This window comes from Schistocerca americana, chromosome 8, assembly GCF_021461395.2.
Source record: "Schistocerca americana isolate TAMUIC-IGC-003095 chromosome 8, iqSchAmer2.1, whole genome shotgun sequence".
Lineage (NCBI taxonomy): Eukaryota > Metazoa > Arthropoda > Insecta > Orthoptera > Acrididae > Schistocerca > Schistocerca americana.
In genome coordinates this window covers 118,526,014-118,543,667 of record NC_060126.1, presented here as the reverse complement: position 1 = coordinate 118,543,667, position 17,654 = coordinate 118,526,014, and the positions used below count along the sequence as shown (strand labels likewise).

General features: G+C 41.0%; 1 protein-coding gene across 1 annotated transcript in view; it reads left to right on the top strand.

Annotated features, from left to right (window-relative positions):
* The window catches only part of LOC124545076 (scavenger receptor class B member 1-like), a 354,103-nt gene that overhangs the window by 294,823 nt on the left and 41,626 nt on the right, over positions 1–17,654 (top strand). The window contains exon 4 of the mRNA XM_047123885.1: positions 15,906–16,047. Coding sequence (XP_046979841.1) covers positions 15,906–16,047 — 142 coding nt within the window. The remainder of the gene's footprint in view (positions 1–15,905; positions 16,048–17,654) is intronic.

Genomic DNA, 17,654 nt, shown 5'->3' with positions numbered 1-17,654 from the left:
AGTTGATTGTGAACAACGGTATCAACATCGTTCTGGAAATCTAAAACTGTGGAAAATATTTGACATCCGCTCTTTATAGCATTCATTATTTCGTGAGAATAAAGTGCTAGTTGTGTTTCACCAGAACGATTCCCTAAATTCGCGCTGACTTTGTTTCAATACGCCGTTATCTTCGAGTAATTCTTAATGTTCGAGCACAGCATGTGTTCCAAAATCCTACTGACAATCGACGTTGGTGATATGTGTTTGTAATTCAGTGAATTATTCCTATTTTCTTTTTTGAGTACTGGTGTGACCTGTGTAACTTTCCAGTCTTTTCTCGAGAGAGTGGTTGTGTATGTGCTGAATATGGAACGACTATATCACATACTCTGAAAGGGACCTTAATGGTACGCAATCTGCTCCGGAAAACTTACTTTTAGTAAGCACATTGAGCTGCTTCGCTACGTTAAGGATATCAATTCCTAAGTTGCCCATGTTGGCAATTGTTCTCGATTCGAATTATAAAATATTTACCTCGTTTTCTTTCGGAAATTTGTGTGTAGTAACTATGCTTCAGTGGCACTGTCAACAGTAATATTACCATTGGTATCGCGCATTGGAGGTACTGATTGTGTTTCCCACTGATGTACCAATAAGTAATCGTGTTGTTTTGAAATATGATAAATGCATTCAAATATATAGCGTTTGCTAACGCTATAGCAATTAATCGTCACTATATATATTTTTTTGATAGATGCCAACGAATTTGTTACGTGCCTTGCATCGGACGTAGAGAAAACACGAAATTTTTGTTTCAGAGAATCGCTCAGAACTATCGCCACAATGCTGCAGCTATTTCCAAGAGAATGAAGTGGGCACTTTACCCTCCTTAGAACCTATACGTGTCCTTTCCGGACGATTAACGTACGCCCGAATTGTGTTGTACTGTACACTGAAATTGGTCATTTGCAGTATTGTACGGCACATACACACACGAAACACAAAATAATTGGTGTCTATACCGGTAAAATAAACACTTTAACGTCATTTTACAACCGTGTCCGACAAGCGACCCAAACTGCAACCGAGACAAACGAGACGCTACCGGCAGACCATCGATAGTTTCATGCAGAGATACGCAGCTTACACACTGTGTAGCTAATTTTGGAAAAAGGAGCACTACCCTAATGTCTTCGTAGCTTAGAATATATTACATGACTATAAAATAATTATTTCGCATTCGCTTCCAAATTGCAGATTGTTACAATATGAATAACAATAGTAAGATTAATCAAATAAGTACTCAACACAGAGAATTAAGATTTAAGAAGGACAATTTTTACCTATCGCTGAGTAACACAGTAGAATAAATGGAAACCATGGTACCTTTTTCGAATACACAGACTTGGAGAGAGTCTTAGTCAATACAAAATGTTTTATTTAGATATATTTCGTTTTTAGTTCTGTAGTTTGCCTTCTAAGAAGGTCTGTTACACTAAACGCTGTTGTAAGGGCAAATTTTTTCAATCTCTGATCGGTCACGAAATGAAAACTACAGAGAACATCCGTTGAAGCTTCGCAAAGATGCATTGTACAGTGTCTCCAGTATGCCCGTCGACGTGTCACATCATACTCTTTAGTTCTGCACAGAGAGCATGTAAGAATGCTTAGAACAACAAATTTTCCCGAAGAATGTAAAGTGCCTGCTGAGGAGTTCCGCACGAATTTATGCAGCCCACATAACGTATCGGTCATGTGTTTCGTTCTTCGCGGCAATGCTCGGCGGCACACTTCAAGTGGACTTAGGACGACCACACAGCCCGGACCTGGCTCCCTGTGATTTTCATGTCTTTGCTCAAATGAACAGCTGGCTATGAGGACATGATTTTGACAAAGACAACGAACTGCAGACTGATGTAGGGAACTGGCGGAAAGCATACGTGGTTGCCTTCTGTGGTAAGGGTATTGGAAAGTTGGCACAACGCATCGACAAATGACTAAGTCAGAGCGACGACTACGTCGTAAAATAGTTGGAAGGTGTAGGTATTTTTGCAGATAAGCGTTTTCGATTTTCACTGTGGTTTGCTTTTCGTAGCTAATCGGGTGTTACAAAATAGGAGTCGTGTATTGATTATTAATAACATAAAAAATAATCGGTATAAACTGTCACCAGTTTTACAGCTTTCACTAATATAGGCAGATGGCCCAGTTGACTAAAGCAATGTATACAACTGGATATTAAAATTACAATAGCATCAAGAAAGCACGCGACAAACCTCAAACTGTCATGAAGTATAGTGTTGTTATGGAGGTCTTCAGTCCGGGGAGGTGGCTACACGGGTTGCGGGGGCTGTGTGGCAGGGACTGGGCGGCTTTTTAGGTTAGAGAGTCTGAGGGAACCCCAGAAAGGGAGTCCGTCTAAAAGTGGGCAGGTAAAACACAGTAAGGTACTTGTAGAAACGATTGGTATTGTAGTTGTAAATTGTCGTAGCTCTGTTGGGAAACAACCAGAGCACCAAGCCCTAATAGGAAGCACTGAAGCTCAAATAGTTATAGGTACAGAGAGCCCGCTAAAGCCGGAAATAAGTTCAGCCGAAATTTTTTGAAACGATCTAATAGTGTTTAGAAAGGATAGATTATATACAGTTGGTGGTGAAGTATTTATTGCTGTCAGAGGTAGTTTGCCTTGTAGCGAAATTGAAGTAGATAGTTTGTGTGAAATAGATGAGTAGAGGTTATACCTGACAATTGGACTAAACTATTAAATGGGTCGTTTTACCGAGCCCCCGACTCAGAAGATTTAGTTACTGAACAGTTCAAACAAAACTTGAGTCTCATTTCAAATAAGTACCCAGAACACACAATTATAGTCGGTGGTGTCTTTAGTCTACCCTCGACATGCTGGAAAAATTATGTTTAAACCCGGCGGCAGGCAGAAAACGTCATCCGAAATTGTACTGAATGCTTTCTCAGAAAATTGTTTTGAACAATCAGTTCACTATCACACTCGAAGCGTAAATGGTTGCGAAAGCATACTTGACCTTTTAGCAACAAACAATCCTGGACAAAGAGTGAGTGTTGTGACGAGTACAGGGATTAGCGACCACAAGGCAGTTGCTGCTAGGCTGAATACCGTAACACCTACAACCATCAAAAAGAAACACAAAGTGTATGTATTTAAAAATGCTGATAAAATGCTCTTAACGCCTTTTTAAGAGACACTCTTCACCCCTTCCGTTCTGATCATATAAGTGTGTAAAAGTTGTGGAATGTTTTCAAAGAGATAGTATCGACAGCAATTGAGAGATATGTACCACATAAATTAATAAGTGATGGTACTGGCCCCCCATGGTACACAAAACGGGTCAGATCATTGTTGCAGAAGCAACGAAAAAAGCATGCCAAATTGAAAAGAACGCAAAATCCCCACGATTGTGAAAGTTTTACAGAAGTTCGAAATATGGCGCGTACTTCAATGCGAGATTCTTTTAATAATTTCCACAACGAAAGTGGTAAGACGCAATCAATACTTCACTGCGTGATAACAACGGTGAAGTCACTGAGACTGTGCCACTAACGCAGAGTTATTAAACACGGTTTTACAAAACACCTTCAGCAAAGAAGACGAAGTAAATATTCCTGAATTTCAATCAAGAACAACTGCCAAGATGAGAAAAATAGAAATAGATATCCTCGGAGTAACGAAGCAGCTTGAATCACTTAAAAAGGCACGGCCCCAGGTTCAGATTGTATATCAGTCAGGTTCCTCTCAGAGTATGCTGATAAAATAGCTCCATATTTAGCAATTATATACAACCACTCGCTCACAGAAAGATCCGTACCTAAAGACTGGAAAATTGCTCAATGCGCACCAATACCCTAAAATTGGAAGTAGGAGTAATCCGCTGAATTACAGGCCTATATCACTAACGTCGATTTGCAGTAGGGTTTTGGAACATATACTGTATTCGAACATTATAAAGTACCTCGAAGAAAACGATTAATTGACACAGTTAGCACGCTTTCAGAAAATATCGTTTTTGTGAAACACAACTAGCTCTTTATACTCATGAAGTAATAAATGCTATCGACAGGGGATGTCAAATTGATTCCATATTTTTATATTTCCAGAAGGCTTTCAACACCGTTCCTCATAAGCGTCTTCTAACCAAACTGCGTGCCTACGGAGTATCGCATCAGTTGTGCGACTGGATTCGTAATTTCCTTTCAGGAAGGTCACATTTCGTAGTAACAGACGGAAAGTCATCGAGTAAAACAGAAGTAATATCCGGCGTTAGAGAGACATCTTGAAGGTGGTTCAATGAACCCTCTGCCAGGCACTTTATTTTGAAAAGCAGACGAATCACGTAGATGGAGATGTTATGAAGTTTTCCAAACCTGGATAGGCAAGCGTGGACACCCTTTACAGTGTTTGCACTCCGTACTACTCTCCATTACCAAACTGTCGAATCGTTGATGCCTCAGGTCTTGTCCTATCACCAAACCCCTTCTTTTGGTCGAGATATGCCACACATTCCTTTTGTCTCCAATTCCACTCACTACGTCCTCATCTGTTATTCGATCTACCTCACTAACCTTCTGAATCTTTCTGGAGCTCCACACACAATGGAAACTTTTAGTCTGTTCGAACTGTCAATCGTCCACGTTTCATATCCGTATAGGTCTACACCCGAGACAAATGCCTTCCGAATATACTACCTGATATTGAAAAATATTAGTCCTTTCTCAAGTTTTCTCTTTTTCAGAAACGTTTTCTTTCCTGTTATCAGTATGCGTTTTAAATTGTCTCTTCTCCGACACCTTCAGTTATTTTTTTGCCCAAATAACAAATCTTATTTATTAATTTTAATGTTTTAGTTTCTCATCTAATTTCATCTAACCTTTCTTTAGATGTATTTTATCCTTTCTGGCATCATAATTTCAAAGAGCTTATTTCAAGCAGTATTATCAAAAGCTTTCAGCAAACCAATAAATGCTATTAATATTGGTTTACCTGTTTTAAATCTCCCACGAAATTGGATTCTACCAGTATTTTCATTCTTCTACCAAAATCTCCCAATCTACCAAAAAAGCCGGCCGAAGTGGCCGTGCGGTTAAAGGCGCTGCAGTCTGGAACCGCAGGACCGCTACGGTCGCAGGTTCGAATCCTGCCTCGGGCATGGATGTTTGTGATGTCCTTAGGTTAGTTAGGTTTAACTAGTTCTAAGTTCTAGGGGACTAATGACCTCAGCAGTTGAGTCCCATAGTGCTCAGAGCCATTTGAACCATTTTTCTACCAAAAAATCGTGTCGGTAATTTGCAACCATGACTTATTAAACTGATGCTTCGATGATGTTGACACTTGTTACTTCCCTCGATTTCCGATTTGGAATAATTACATCCTTCTTAAAGACTGAGCGTACGTCACTTATACATCTTGCTTGCGAAGTGGAATAGTCTCCTCATGGCAGCGTATATTCTCCCAAGGAGCTCATTAATTCTGAGGTAATGTCATCCACTTCAGTCGTTTTTTCGACATAAGTTTCTCAGTGCTCTGTTAGATTCTTATTGCACTATCATTCATTTTTATCCACTCCCATTCTCACTCACTTAATATTGTCTTTCCTTTGTACAGTCACTGTATATATTCCTTTCACTTTTCAGGCTTCCAATCCTAGGTTCTTGTTTGCCACTGCTCTTGACAGACACCTGCTCCTCTTTTCTCCATGGTTTCTATAATTCTCGTATCATTCCATAGTCAGGCATGCGTCTACAGCTTTGCATCGTTACTCTAACCTTTTGTGCTTTGTCATTTTGTCCTTTAGTGCCCCAAACAGAAGTCCGGAGACAGCAATGGCTCTGAAAGGACGTCTCGAACCAGGTTGACCATGGAGCTCAGTTCGTACACAGCGGTATGGTGCAGGAGCATATGGCATGCGAAATTTTTGGCAGTATTTTTCATCTGAATAGGTATCCACGTCCGGAAACGTACCGTTTCTTCCCTGCTATAGCCCTTTGCTAGGTGGGTATGCAACAGGATAGTCATGGTGGTGGTGGTGGTGGTGGCGGTGGTTGTGGTGGGCGGGGGGGGGGGGGGTGGTAGTTACGTCGGATTGGGTGCTGTTAATCTGACGTATGTTCTACGTGTTTGGCCAGGTTAGAGCCTCATTCACGTGAATATTAGAGCAACATGGCTGAGTACACATTTGCTGAATACGCCGAGTTGATCCTTCTGAATGGAGAAGCTCACGGTAATGGAAGAGCTGCTCGTCGCCTTTATCAAGATCGATCTTCAGGAGTCCGACTCCATCGTATATCTTTTTCGCCACAATTATGCAACGACTTCTAGGGAAGGTACCTTCCCGACAGCAGGCGCAACTGTGGTGCCCCAACGAGACGGCGCACCCGAATTGGAAGAGGCCATACCGCATCGCCTTAAAGAGAACCTGTCAACGAGTACACGAGCAGTTTGGCTATTAATGACTGGAACTGTAAAAAAAGTGTTGTAATGAGCCATGGCAAATAATTATTTGTAAAAGTGGTCGCGTTACCTACATACGAGTATTTTCAAATGGTTGTAGCACGGGAACCGTACATTTTCGGACATGAGTTTCAACCCTATATATTATCTACTCACTCCTCTCTAGATCTAGAGGTTTGTGCAGGGAATTTCTGGACATCCTATAGACACACACACACACACACGCACACACACACACACACACACACACACACACTGCCGAGCCAAAACATTATGACCACCTGCCAATAGCTTGTTGGGCCATCTTTGTAATACAATATATTACCAGTTTCTGCCTTTCGTCGATTCTACAGTTCGATGGTAGATTTATGGAGCTATATGCCATCAAGTGTCTACCCAGAAGTCATGTAATTCCCGTAAATAACTGGCCGCTCATTTGCATACGTGATGAAGGCGCTCGTTAGCTACCCAGATTGGAATCATCGGAACCATCGGATTTACATTAGGGGAGAATTTGGTGACCAAGACTCTCACGTGAGTTAAATATCATGCTGCTCGAACCACCGTAGCACGACTCTGGCTTCGAGATATGGCAATTATACTGCTGAAAATAACATCATCGTCGAGGAAGACATCAAGCGCGAAGGGCACAGGCGGTCCGCAGCTGACGTGGTGTCTTCGATTATTACACAGGTCCCGTGCAGTTGCAGGAAAATGCCTGTTGTAGCAAAATATTGCTTCCACCAGTTTGGCTCGAGTCGCAGTGCACGTTTCAAGTAGCCGTTCGCCTTGATGACGGCCTTTCTGGAGACGACCAACAACCTGCTGTAGCAGGAACGTGATTCATTCGACAACACGTTTCCAGTGACACACAGTGCAATCTTGATAATCCTGAGCCCTTGACAATCGCAACTGAAGATGTCGTTGGGCCAACGTGTGGACATGCTGAGGTCTTCTGCTGCGTACACTGTGCTCTGAATGGTGTGCTCCGAAACACGTGTGCGCCCACCGACATTGTGCTCTTTCGCCAGAGGTGCCATAGATCGTCATCTATTCTACTTTACAGAGCGGACAAAACTCGAAACCCCACGTTCTGTGAAGAGTCGACGACATCCAACCACTTAGTTCCACTGCCCTTCCACAATGTTCCGTAGTTGCTTACGGCAGTAGAAAGTGGACATTCTACAAGCTTCGCCGTCTTCGAGATATTCGTTCACATGTTCTGCGTAATAATAATCTGTCCTTTGATAAATTAGCTTATCGCAGGGGATTTCTTCATTTGTATCGTATTCTTCGCTATGGTAATCCCCCCTTTCCTTTTCTTCTCGGCTTTCATAGTTTTCTTACAGTGTCACGTTCCCTCAACGCCACCAAGAGGCATGCAACGCTGCAGTGGGCAGTGGTCACAGTGTTTGGCTGATATATATCTTCTTGTTGGGCCATACAATCTAAAATCAAGCTACTAAATCTCTTTCTTAACACGATATAATAAAACTGGAAACCTCCCGTGTCTTCTGGTCTATTCCAAGTATATCTCCTTCTCTTCTGATTCTTGAACAGAGTGTTTGCTGTTAAAGTCTGAAATTTAATCCAGAGCTCAGTTTTCCTCTCTCATTCCTTCTGCTAAGCCCATATCTTCCCGGAATTTGCAATCTGTTTCTTCCCATGCTACCACACTCCAATCCCCCATGATTATTAGATTTGTACCTCCCATTAAATACTTAATACAGTATGCTCATATACTTTCACAACGTCTTGGTTCTTTCCTTGTGACGTCGGCATGTATGCTTTAACTGTTGTTATTGGCTTGGTCTGCTGTCGAGCCTGATGTCTATAATCCTATCACTGAACAGTTCACAGTATCTCACTCTTTGTCCTGCTTTCCTGCTCATATATTACTGATAGTAACCTACATTCGTCGGACCAGAGACCCTTATCCTCTTTCCATTCCATTTCATTGACCGTAAAATTATATATCTGTATTGAGCTTTGCGCTTCCCAGATTTTTCTAGCATCGCTACTACGCTAAGGCATCTGACATTCCGTGCTCTAACCCTTTATGATGTAACCCTTTCTTTCACGGTTACTCCTCCTTGGGAGTACTCTCACAGACATCTGAAAGGAAGATTATTCCACAATCTTTTACCAATGGAAAAATTATCATGAGTTTTCTCCAGTTACAGTAACCATAAAGCGAACGTTTCGTTGTCATTTTAGTCGTCCTCTTCACGGTCACTCAACTGCATTTTATGTTTATGCTTTCTTCAGTGTATCAGACTGGTGCCGCATAACAAAAAATGGATTGTATTCAAATTGGCACTGTCCGTGGAAGTTTACCTCAAGATCAAAGGTGTATGATGTTTCTTTTCACCTTGCTTATGGAATTTTGACCCAGATCTTTATTACAGTTAGTAAACCGGTATGATGATGAGCATTTAATAACCGGGCCTAACCAAAAGAGTAAATAAATAAATAACGAAGTCAACTGAATCATTGGAACATTTACTTCAATAAGTACAGTCGTACTCATAAATTAAGGATAATTGCAGAATGTGGTGCCACACAACGTGGAACTACTCAAAACTGGCGCTAATAGCATAGGCACATAGGGAACACACACGGCACAGATCTTTAACTCCACGGTATTGGTGATAAGTTGAGAAAACCGTACATGTGCGACAAACCACCACTGTTTCCTGCGCATGTACCCCGACTTCAATATGGGATATGATCACCATCCACACTTAAACCGACCGCACAAGTTGGCATACTCTGGATCAGGTGGTCAAGGAGCTGCTGGGTATGGCCTCCCATTCTTGCACCAGTGCCTGACGGAGCTCCTGAAGTGTCACAGGGGTTTGAAGACGTGCAGCGATACGTCGACCGAGAGCATCCTGTACGTGCTCGATGGGGTTTAGGTCTGGAAAACAGGCAGGCCACTCCATTCGCCTGATATCTTCTGTTTCAAGGTACTCCTCCACAACGGCAGCTCAGTGGGGCCGTGCGTTATCATCCATCAGGAGGAAGGTGGAACCGACTGCACCCCAGAAAAGGCGGACATACTGGTACAGAATGACGTCCCGATATACCTGACCTGTTACAGTTCCCCTGTCAAGGACACGCAAGGGTGTACGTGCATTAATCACAATTCCACCCCACATCATCAAACCACGACCTCCATACAGGTCCCTTTCAAGGACATTAAGGGGTTGGTATCTGGTTCATACCAGATGAAAACCTGGCCAAAATCACTGTTCAGACTATACCTGGATTCGTCCGTGAACATAACATGAGCCGCTACGGTCGCAGGTTCGAATCCTGCCTCGGGCATGGATGTTTCTGATGTCCTTAGGTTAGTTAGGTTTAACTAGTTCTAAGTTCTAGGGGACTAATGTCCTCAGCAGTTGAGTCCCATAGTGCTCAGAGCCATTTTGAACCATAACATGAGACCACTGTTCTGTTCCAATGAGCATGTACTGTGTTCTTGACACCAGCCTTTCCAGATTCTCCTGTGACCATGGGTCAGAGGAATCCATCTCTCTGGGCGAATAAGCCATGTCTGTTCAGTCGTCTGTAGACTGTGTGCCTGGAGACAACTGTTGCAGTGGCTGCGGTAAGGTCCGGAGCAACGCTACCTTCAGTACTTTGTGGCCGTCTGCGGTCACTGATGGTGTGGTATCGGTCTTCTTGTGGTGTTGTACACTGTGGACGTCCCGTACTGTAACGCTTGTACGCATTTCCTGTCTGCTGGAATCGTTGCCATAATCGTGAGATCACACTTTGTGGCACACGGAGGGCCCGTGCTACGATCTGCTGTGTTTGACCAGCCTCCAGCCGCTCTAATATTCTACCCCTCATAACGTCATCAGTATGTGTTCTTTGAGTCATTTTCAACACACAGTCACCATTAGCACGTCTGAAAACGTCTGCACACTTACTCGCTGCTCCATACTCTGACATGCACCAACACACCTCTGCGGATGTGGACTGCTGCCAGCGCCACCGTGCGACGACCGCAGGTCAGATGCACCGCATAGTCATACCCCGAGGTGATTTAAACCCGCAAACCGCGCACCAGACCATTGTTTCACCATGTATCAGCATGAATCTTAATTTATCAGCATGAGTGTTCAAAAATGTTCAAATGTGTGTGAAATCTTATGTGACTGAACTGCTAAGGTCATCAGTCCCTAAGCTTACACACTACTTAACCTAAATTATGCTAAGCACAAAAACACACACCCATGCCCGAGGGAGGACCCGGACCTCCGCCGGGACCAGCCGCACAGTCCATTACTGCAGCGTCCTAGACCGTTGCATGAGTGTACAACAGAGGTTTGGTAAATATTAAAATTTCGTTAGCGAGAAAATTCTGTATTCATCCTTTGGTCTCCTGCAATTTTTATCCCCCGCCCTTCCTTCCGGTACCAAACAGCCGATTCTTTGATGGCTCAATAAGTGTCTTTCGTAGCGAGCCATTCATTTAGTCTAGTTCTGTCATAAATTAATTTTTTCCCATGTTATATTCAGTACCCCGCCATCAGTTACCCGATCTACCCACGCATATATAATAGCATTCTTCTGTAGGACCACATTTCAAAAAAACTTCTAGTCTCTTCTTGACTTAGCCGACCAGGGCGGCCGAGCGGTTCTAGGCGCTACAGTCTGGAACCGCGCGACCGCTAAGGTCGCAGGTTTGAATCCTGCCTCGTGGATGGATGTGTGTGATGTCCTTCGGTTAATTAGGTTTAAGTAGTTCTAAGTTCTAGGGGACTGATGCCCTCAGACGTTAAGTCCCATAGTGCTCAGAGCTATTTGAACCATTTTCTTCTTGACCTAATCGATTATCAACAGCATTTCGCTTCTGTACATCACTACACTGCTCATAAATATTTTCAGAAAGAAATTCTTGCTACTAATTTTTACGTTCGATGTCAACAAATTTTCCTTTTTTCAGCAGAAACACTCCTCTAGCCATTCTCCCTCAAAATTCTATTCCTTCTCTATTTCAGTTCTCTCCTCAAATTTCTCCTGTGTTTCCATTACTATTTATTCAATGAAAACTGAATAACTTCAAGGATTGAGGCTAAAGCCTTGTCTCACTACTCAACTGCTTAACCTTCTTAGCCTCCGATCCTTATAATCGCAGTCTAGTTCTTGAGCAAGTTGTAAGTTTTCTTTTCCCTGCTACCTTCAGAATTTCAAAATAGACTGATGCTGTTAACTTAGGTCTGCCTTTCTTCGACGTCTGTTCTGACGTAATTCGTGGGCTGAAACGATCTTATACTCGCGGAAATGATCGATAGCTGGTAATATAGGTGAATCAGAGTGCATGTAATGAATACAGCTATTCACTGTAGATGATACACGATCGTTAAAAGTTTCAAACGCAGTCTCTTACGAGGATGAATTATGCACATCACGTTACTCGTAAAAATCTGAGAAGGTCCTCAGTATCAGTGTCTTGTGGATGTCCTACAGAGTTCAGAAGACTTTGGGATGTGATGAATGAAAAGCCTGATTACGCTGTCCACAGTCCATACGGCTGCTAAGATTTCCGAACTACAGGCGATCCCAGCGTTTTCTGAACTCTGCTGCGTAACCGCAACGCCGAATAAGACAATGTCCATGCACGCACCATATATGGTTCTCCAGTAAACCCATCAAACTTGAATAAAATTTGGCTCGGAACGCCATCCGGTTTAAATGGCTCTAAGCACTATTGGACTTAACATCTGAGGTCATCAGTCCCCTAGACTTAGAACTACTTAAACCAAACTAACCTAAGGACATACACACAGCCATGCCCGAGGCAGGATTCGAACATGGTACCGTAGCAACAGCGCAGCTCCGGACTGAAGCGCCTAGAATCGATCGACCACAGCGGCCGGTCGGCCTTCATGGACTGTGAAGGAGAAGTTAGGTTTTGGAGTTTCATCGTCACTACCGGTTTCGCTGCATTAAAACAACATCCTCAGGTGAACTGCATAACAAGGTAAAGATCCCATGTAATCCATATGATCAAAATAAAATGAGGTTATTTTAGTTTCTTCTGAAAATTCTAAGAAATTTCTTAAATATTTTTATAGATCCTATGCGGCGTGTTTAAACTGGCAGAAAACATCAAAATTACAAAATTTTACTTACAACAGTGGCACATTAGCACACCAAGAAGTCCAAAACTTTCGTGGTCCAAAATTAAATCTCTAAAGAGGGGAAGTTAACAACATAAATAAAACAGGACATTGGAGAGGATGGGGCGGTGGCGCACTACAAGAAGAAAAACATATATAAGTACAATGATTGAAAATGGAAGTTATTGGTAAGGAATGATCGGAACTGGGACCTTCAGCAAGCTAGATAACTAATCTCCCCCCCACCCCCACTTCCACGACATCGCTCCTTTCTCACACCCTCCCCCCTTCACCAACCTTCGCACAATTATGAATAAATGTCAAGTCTGTAAGGCTGACTGAGGTACAAGCTGATAAGCGTGTCGATGTGAAGTCCATGAAATGTATGACGCAAACTTCGAGGCGCAATATACTGATATAGTTACACCTAACCACGACAGAACTGTAAGATAATAAGAGAGCTAAGGACTAAGATAATTTGCAGTAACATAAACAGGAATCTATACATACCCTGTGGTCGCTGCAAGGGTTCACCACGGAAGGCGGTGTATTGTGTACTGACATGCCATGTTGACATACAACTGGAGGCACTAGTAAACGACGGTAACACCACAAGCGGCGGAATTTTTGACTACGGAGGGTTGGGTAGTGTCCTAAAAGTGAAAGAATGTATCCAAAGATCGAGCAATAAAAAAGTTAAATGTAACAATTGCTTATACAAAGAAAGATAAATATAAGATGAAAAAAGTAATGGAAAAAATAAGTGGAATCACAAAGTAGATGAAATGGAAATCCACTTCTTAGACGTATGAAATAGTCATTCCAAGAAAGGTAAATACACTAGACAAAGTTATTAAAAATACCACATTGTCTTAGTTCTACAATTTAAATTTTTTAAAAACGGTTTTAGAAAGTTCCTTATAGTAATTTGATCATACGTATTATGTGGGATCCTTTCCCTATTATCTAGTTCACCTGAGGATGCTGTTTTAATGCAGCGAAACAGGTTGTGAATATAAAAAGTCACCAATCACAGCTGTCTTGCGGTTCATTTCTTGTGGTTCGTTTACTTCCATTCATTCTTCCCATATGTCTGAATCATTCACTTTTTATTTTAGTCTACTTCTGTTAGAAGATGTTAGTTCAGATGACCTTTCATCTATAAAGTCACTTTCTCAAGAAGTGAAATAAAACGTGTGTCTAAAATGCTATTAACGTTGGATATGAGTTAGGATGCATGACTTTCATGATTAACTCTCGTAATTCTTTTTTTCTTTTCTTTTTATAGTTTGTAAAGAAACGGCCTTTACAGTAACTGGATGGGTATACAGTGGCTGCTAAGTGACTTGTGACATTTAAAAAAATTCTCTTTCCATATGCGTCTGTTTTATGTTCGACAATTAACTATGTTCCAGCCTAGAGTAATTTCATTTCCACTCACCTTATAGTTTGGTATGAAAGAACCTTTTTGCACGGTAAACTTCGACAGGGTTAAATTTGGTCTTAGATTTGAAAAAGATATTACATTTAGTATCTATTATAGATTAAGAAATTAACTTGATATTTATTTTTTAACACACGAAGAATTTGCGAAACTGCAACAAAAATTATCTACATAGGGATTAACTTCGAAACATCTTAGCCTCATAATTAAAATCCTTTGTTAAAACGACAATACTCCATCTTTCAGCTAATGGTACAGCAACCTCTGAGAGGTGTCCAAGAAAGAATAGACAGTCTCGGTTGCATCCGAAACGGCCTATTCTTTCTTAAAAATTCTTTGTTTTTCAATCCAACACACCTTAATGTGAGTGACCAAGTATAAATTTTGTTCCCATGTCCGCTCTGAACACTGCAAATGCTTTGGCATATTCAAAGTGTTTGTTTTACGTTTTATACTCGAAGCAGAATCCTGAATGTTTTTCACTGATATCATTTCATGTCATTGACTCCTTTCATTTTATTCAGCAAATTTAATTCCATTAAAAGTGATTGGCTTAGCGTGAAAGTTGGGTCACTGTAGTGGATGTTTGCGAAGCAGATATAGTACAGGACAAAATTAAATTTCATTTAATAATCTACAAAATAAGAAAAAAGGAAGAGAAATAAGGAGAGAAATAAGGGGAAATTCTCCGTTTGCAAGCGAAGAATCGGAGGATACGTACAATATACAAAGTACTTATACGAGGGCGTGCTGAAAAGTATCGCATCCGAATTTTTTACGCAAAAAATCTTCATGCTTTTTTTAATAAAACAAACCTTATGAACATTTCCAAACTTGGTTCTTCATGTCTACATATTTACTTGTCTACATAGTCGCCCTACGACGAAAACATTTCTCCCGTCGTGAGTCGTCTAAGGTGTTCTTTAAGTTTTGGAAACAGACGAAATCGTATGGGATCAAGTCGGGACTGCGTGGAGGATGATCGATGACGGTGAACCGAAGCAGTGTGATCTGCCAATGTAATGCTCAAGCGGAGGACGCTTCGTGTATAAACGAAATCTTAGAATTCGTAACTTAATTACAGTAGGCTGTTTCTCTCGCATCGACATAGTCACGTGATATACCATCATGTTACACGCTGCAATTCGGAGCCCTCTAGCGGCAGAGGGCTGAAAACAAGTAGACACGAAGAATAAAGACGTAGAATTCTAATAACGTTTGATTTATTTAAAAAGCTTTAAGAGTTATCCCATAAGAAATTCGGAGACATTAATTTTCAGCACGTCTTCGTACGTTTTCCTCTTCTGGAGAGGTACGTTGGTTGATTCGTACTGAAGTATGACTGATAGATTTAGTCGCTTTGATTGTATACGAAATGTAACCGTCAGCTGACAGGTTGCACACAACTTTTTGTAAAAACACATTAGCCAAGTTTCGGTACCTCTAAGGCTATCTTCATCAGAATGTGAAAAGTTACATGAACTCACATAACAACTTTCAAATTTTCAGCTAGAGTGCTATCGTCAAAAGACATGGTTTTGTTTCATGAGTCACGAATGTAGGTCATAATAAAAAAGAGTAATACAGTCATAGCTGCAAGCGGCGGCACAAGTTTACTGTTGCTGAAAATTTAAAAGTAATGTTAGTTCATGTAAAGTTTACCATTTTGGTGAAGATAGTCTGAGCTATCGAAACGTTGATCATGTGGTTTTCTTTTTTTTTTAAAAAAAAAAAAAGTTGTGTGCAACCGGTTGGCTGACTGTCACATTTTATATATTTGCATACACAGTTGCTGAGTGCACAGCCAAAAATGTTTAAAATATCAACGCTTTGATTTTGCCTTTATTGTATTTCATTGTTAAAGGGAGAGGCTCAGACACCACAATGTCACCCACCACGACAACAATACGATGACGTACACGGGAGTCCGCTCGCCTCATTGGCTGCCAGAAAAGAACACCCTCAGCCTCAACGACACGATCATTGTGCCAAACATAGCTGTATTAGTAAGTATGTCAGCAACTGTAAAAAGTGTATTTTCATATTACGTTCAATTCTGATACAAGCATTTTCAAATAGGTTTATCCTTATTACTATCTGAAATTTTCTGAATAAAAGAAGCGATCTATATATATATATATATATATATATATATATATATATATATATATATATAATCTTAAAAACGTAATAATGTCTACACAGCAAGTAGATAAGAGTAATAAGGTAACTAGTTTGGGTTGAAAAAACCTATCATTTTCGGATCCAATTTGGCAAAAAATTACTATAAGCCTATGTGAAACGAATAAAAGGCAGCATTTGAATAGCTGGACGCATTCACATCAAAAACGGACAAAATGAATATTCATGTACCACAGCGGAATGTCAAGAAAGAGAATGTTCATTAAGAATAGACCACATCAACAGAAGAGCAGCGAAGTGCTTCAAAACCACACTGGCTGAAAATGCACACCAGTATAAGATAAAAGTTTGTGCACTGCATTCTTAGGTCAAGTAGGTCGTCAAATAACATAGATACAACATACAGATGTGCAAGCATGTCAGTGTTGATAGTGACCGCTACGGTCGCAGTTCGAATCCTGCTTCGGGCGTGGATGTGTGTGATGTCCTTAGGTTAGCTATGTTTAAGAAGTTCTAAGTTCTAGGGGACTTCTAAGTCCCATAGTACTCAGAGCCATTTGAACCAAAAGCCAGCAGGGACACGTTTCAAAGTCATAGGATAATCTATAGACCAACGTGCGCTGAATGCTAGGCACTTTGTGGACAAAGCTTTTTTCTTCAAGAACATGAATCCTGGGGCGCCGAAGCAGGAACCCCGGTTTGACCCTCAACCCCCCTCCCCTGCAATCTGGCCTGCATGGCACAATGTATCATGTAAGTATTGTCCGTAAAATATGTTATAATTCAACTCTTATATCTTGGGATATGACTTGTTCCTATTCAGTATCTTTGTTCAAAAATTACTTAATTAATTCGAAGTTTTTGGAATGGATGAAAAGTATTATCATCGCTGCATGTAGTATGAGAACATCGTAATTTTCTCTAAGATTCATGAAACAATAACCATAACAGTAGCAACTATTCTAAACAAAGATATATTAATTTCGACTGTGTGCCCCCGAGGTTACCAATACATTCTAATTACGATATGAAATTACGTAATATGTTGGTTTAAGAAAGAGAGACAATATTATTTTATTATTTGTACTAAAGCAAAGTTCGTATCGTATCAAGCGCTGTTACAGAACTAAATAAAGGAACGTTTTCCTATTAAGCCTCAGCCAGAAGTACGTTTAATATGTACGGAAGCGCATAGCTCGTGTTATTCTTCAATAAGGCAGCTAGCAGTTGTTCCTATTCAATATTTGTTTTTCATCTTTTATAACGGATCTTATGTGTTTTAGACATTGAACAGAAATTTTCGATACTCGTTAAATGGAGACTTAACTATTTTCGTTAGAACCATCAGTACCATCGCACTCTAAATACACCAGAATATCCTAAAAAAGACTGTGCATAAATTTTGTGAGGAGAGCTTCGCGTCTTCGTGCGGCAAACAGCCTTCAGCTGTCAGTGAAGTTTCAGTTTAAAG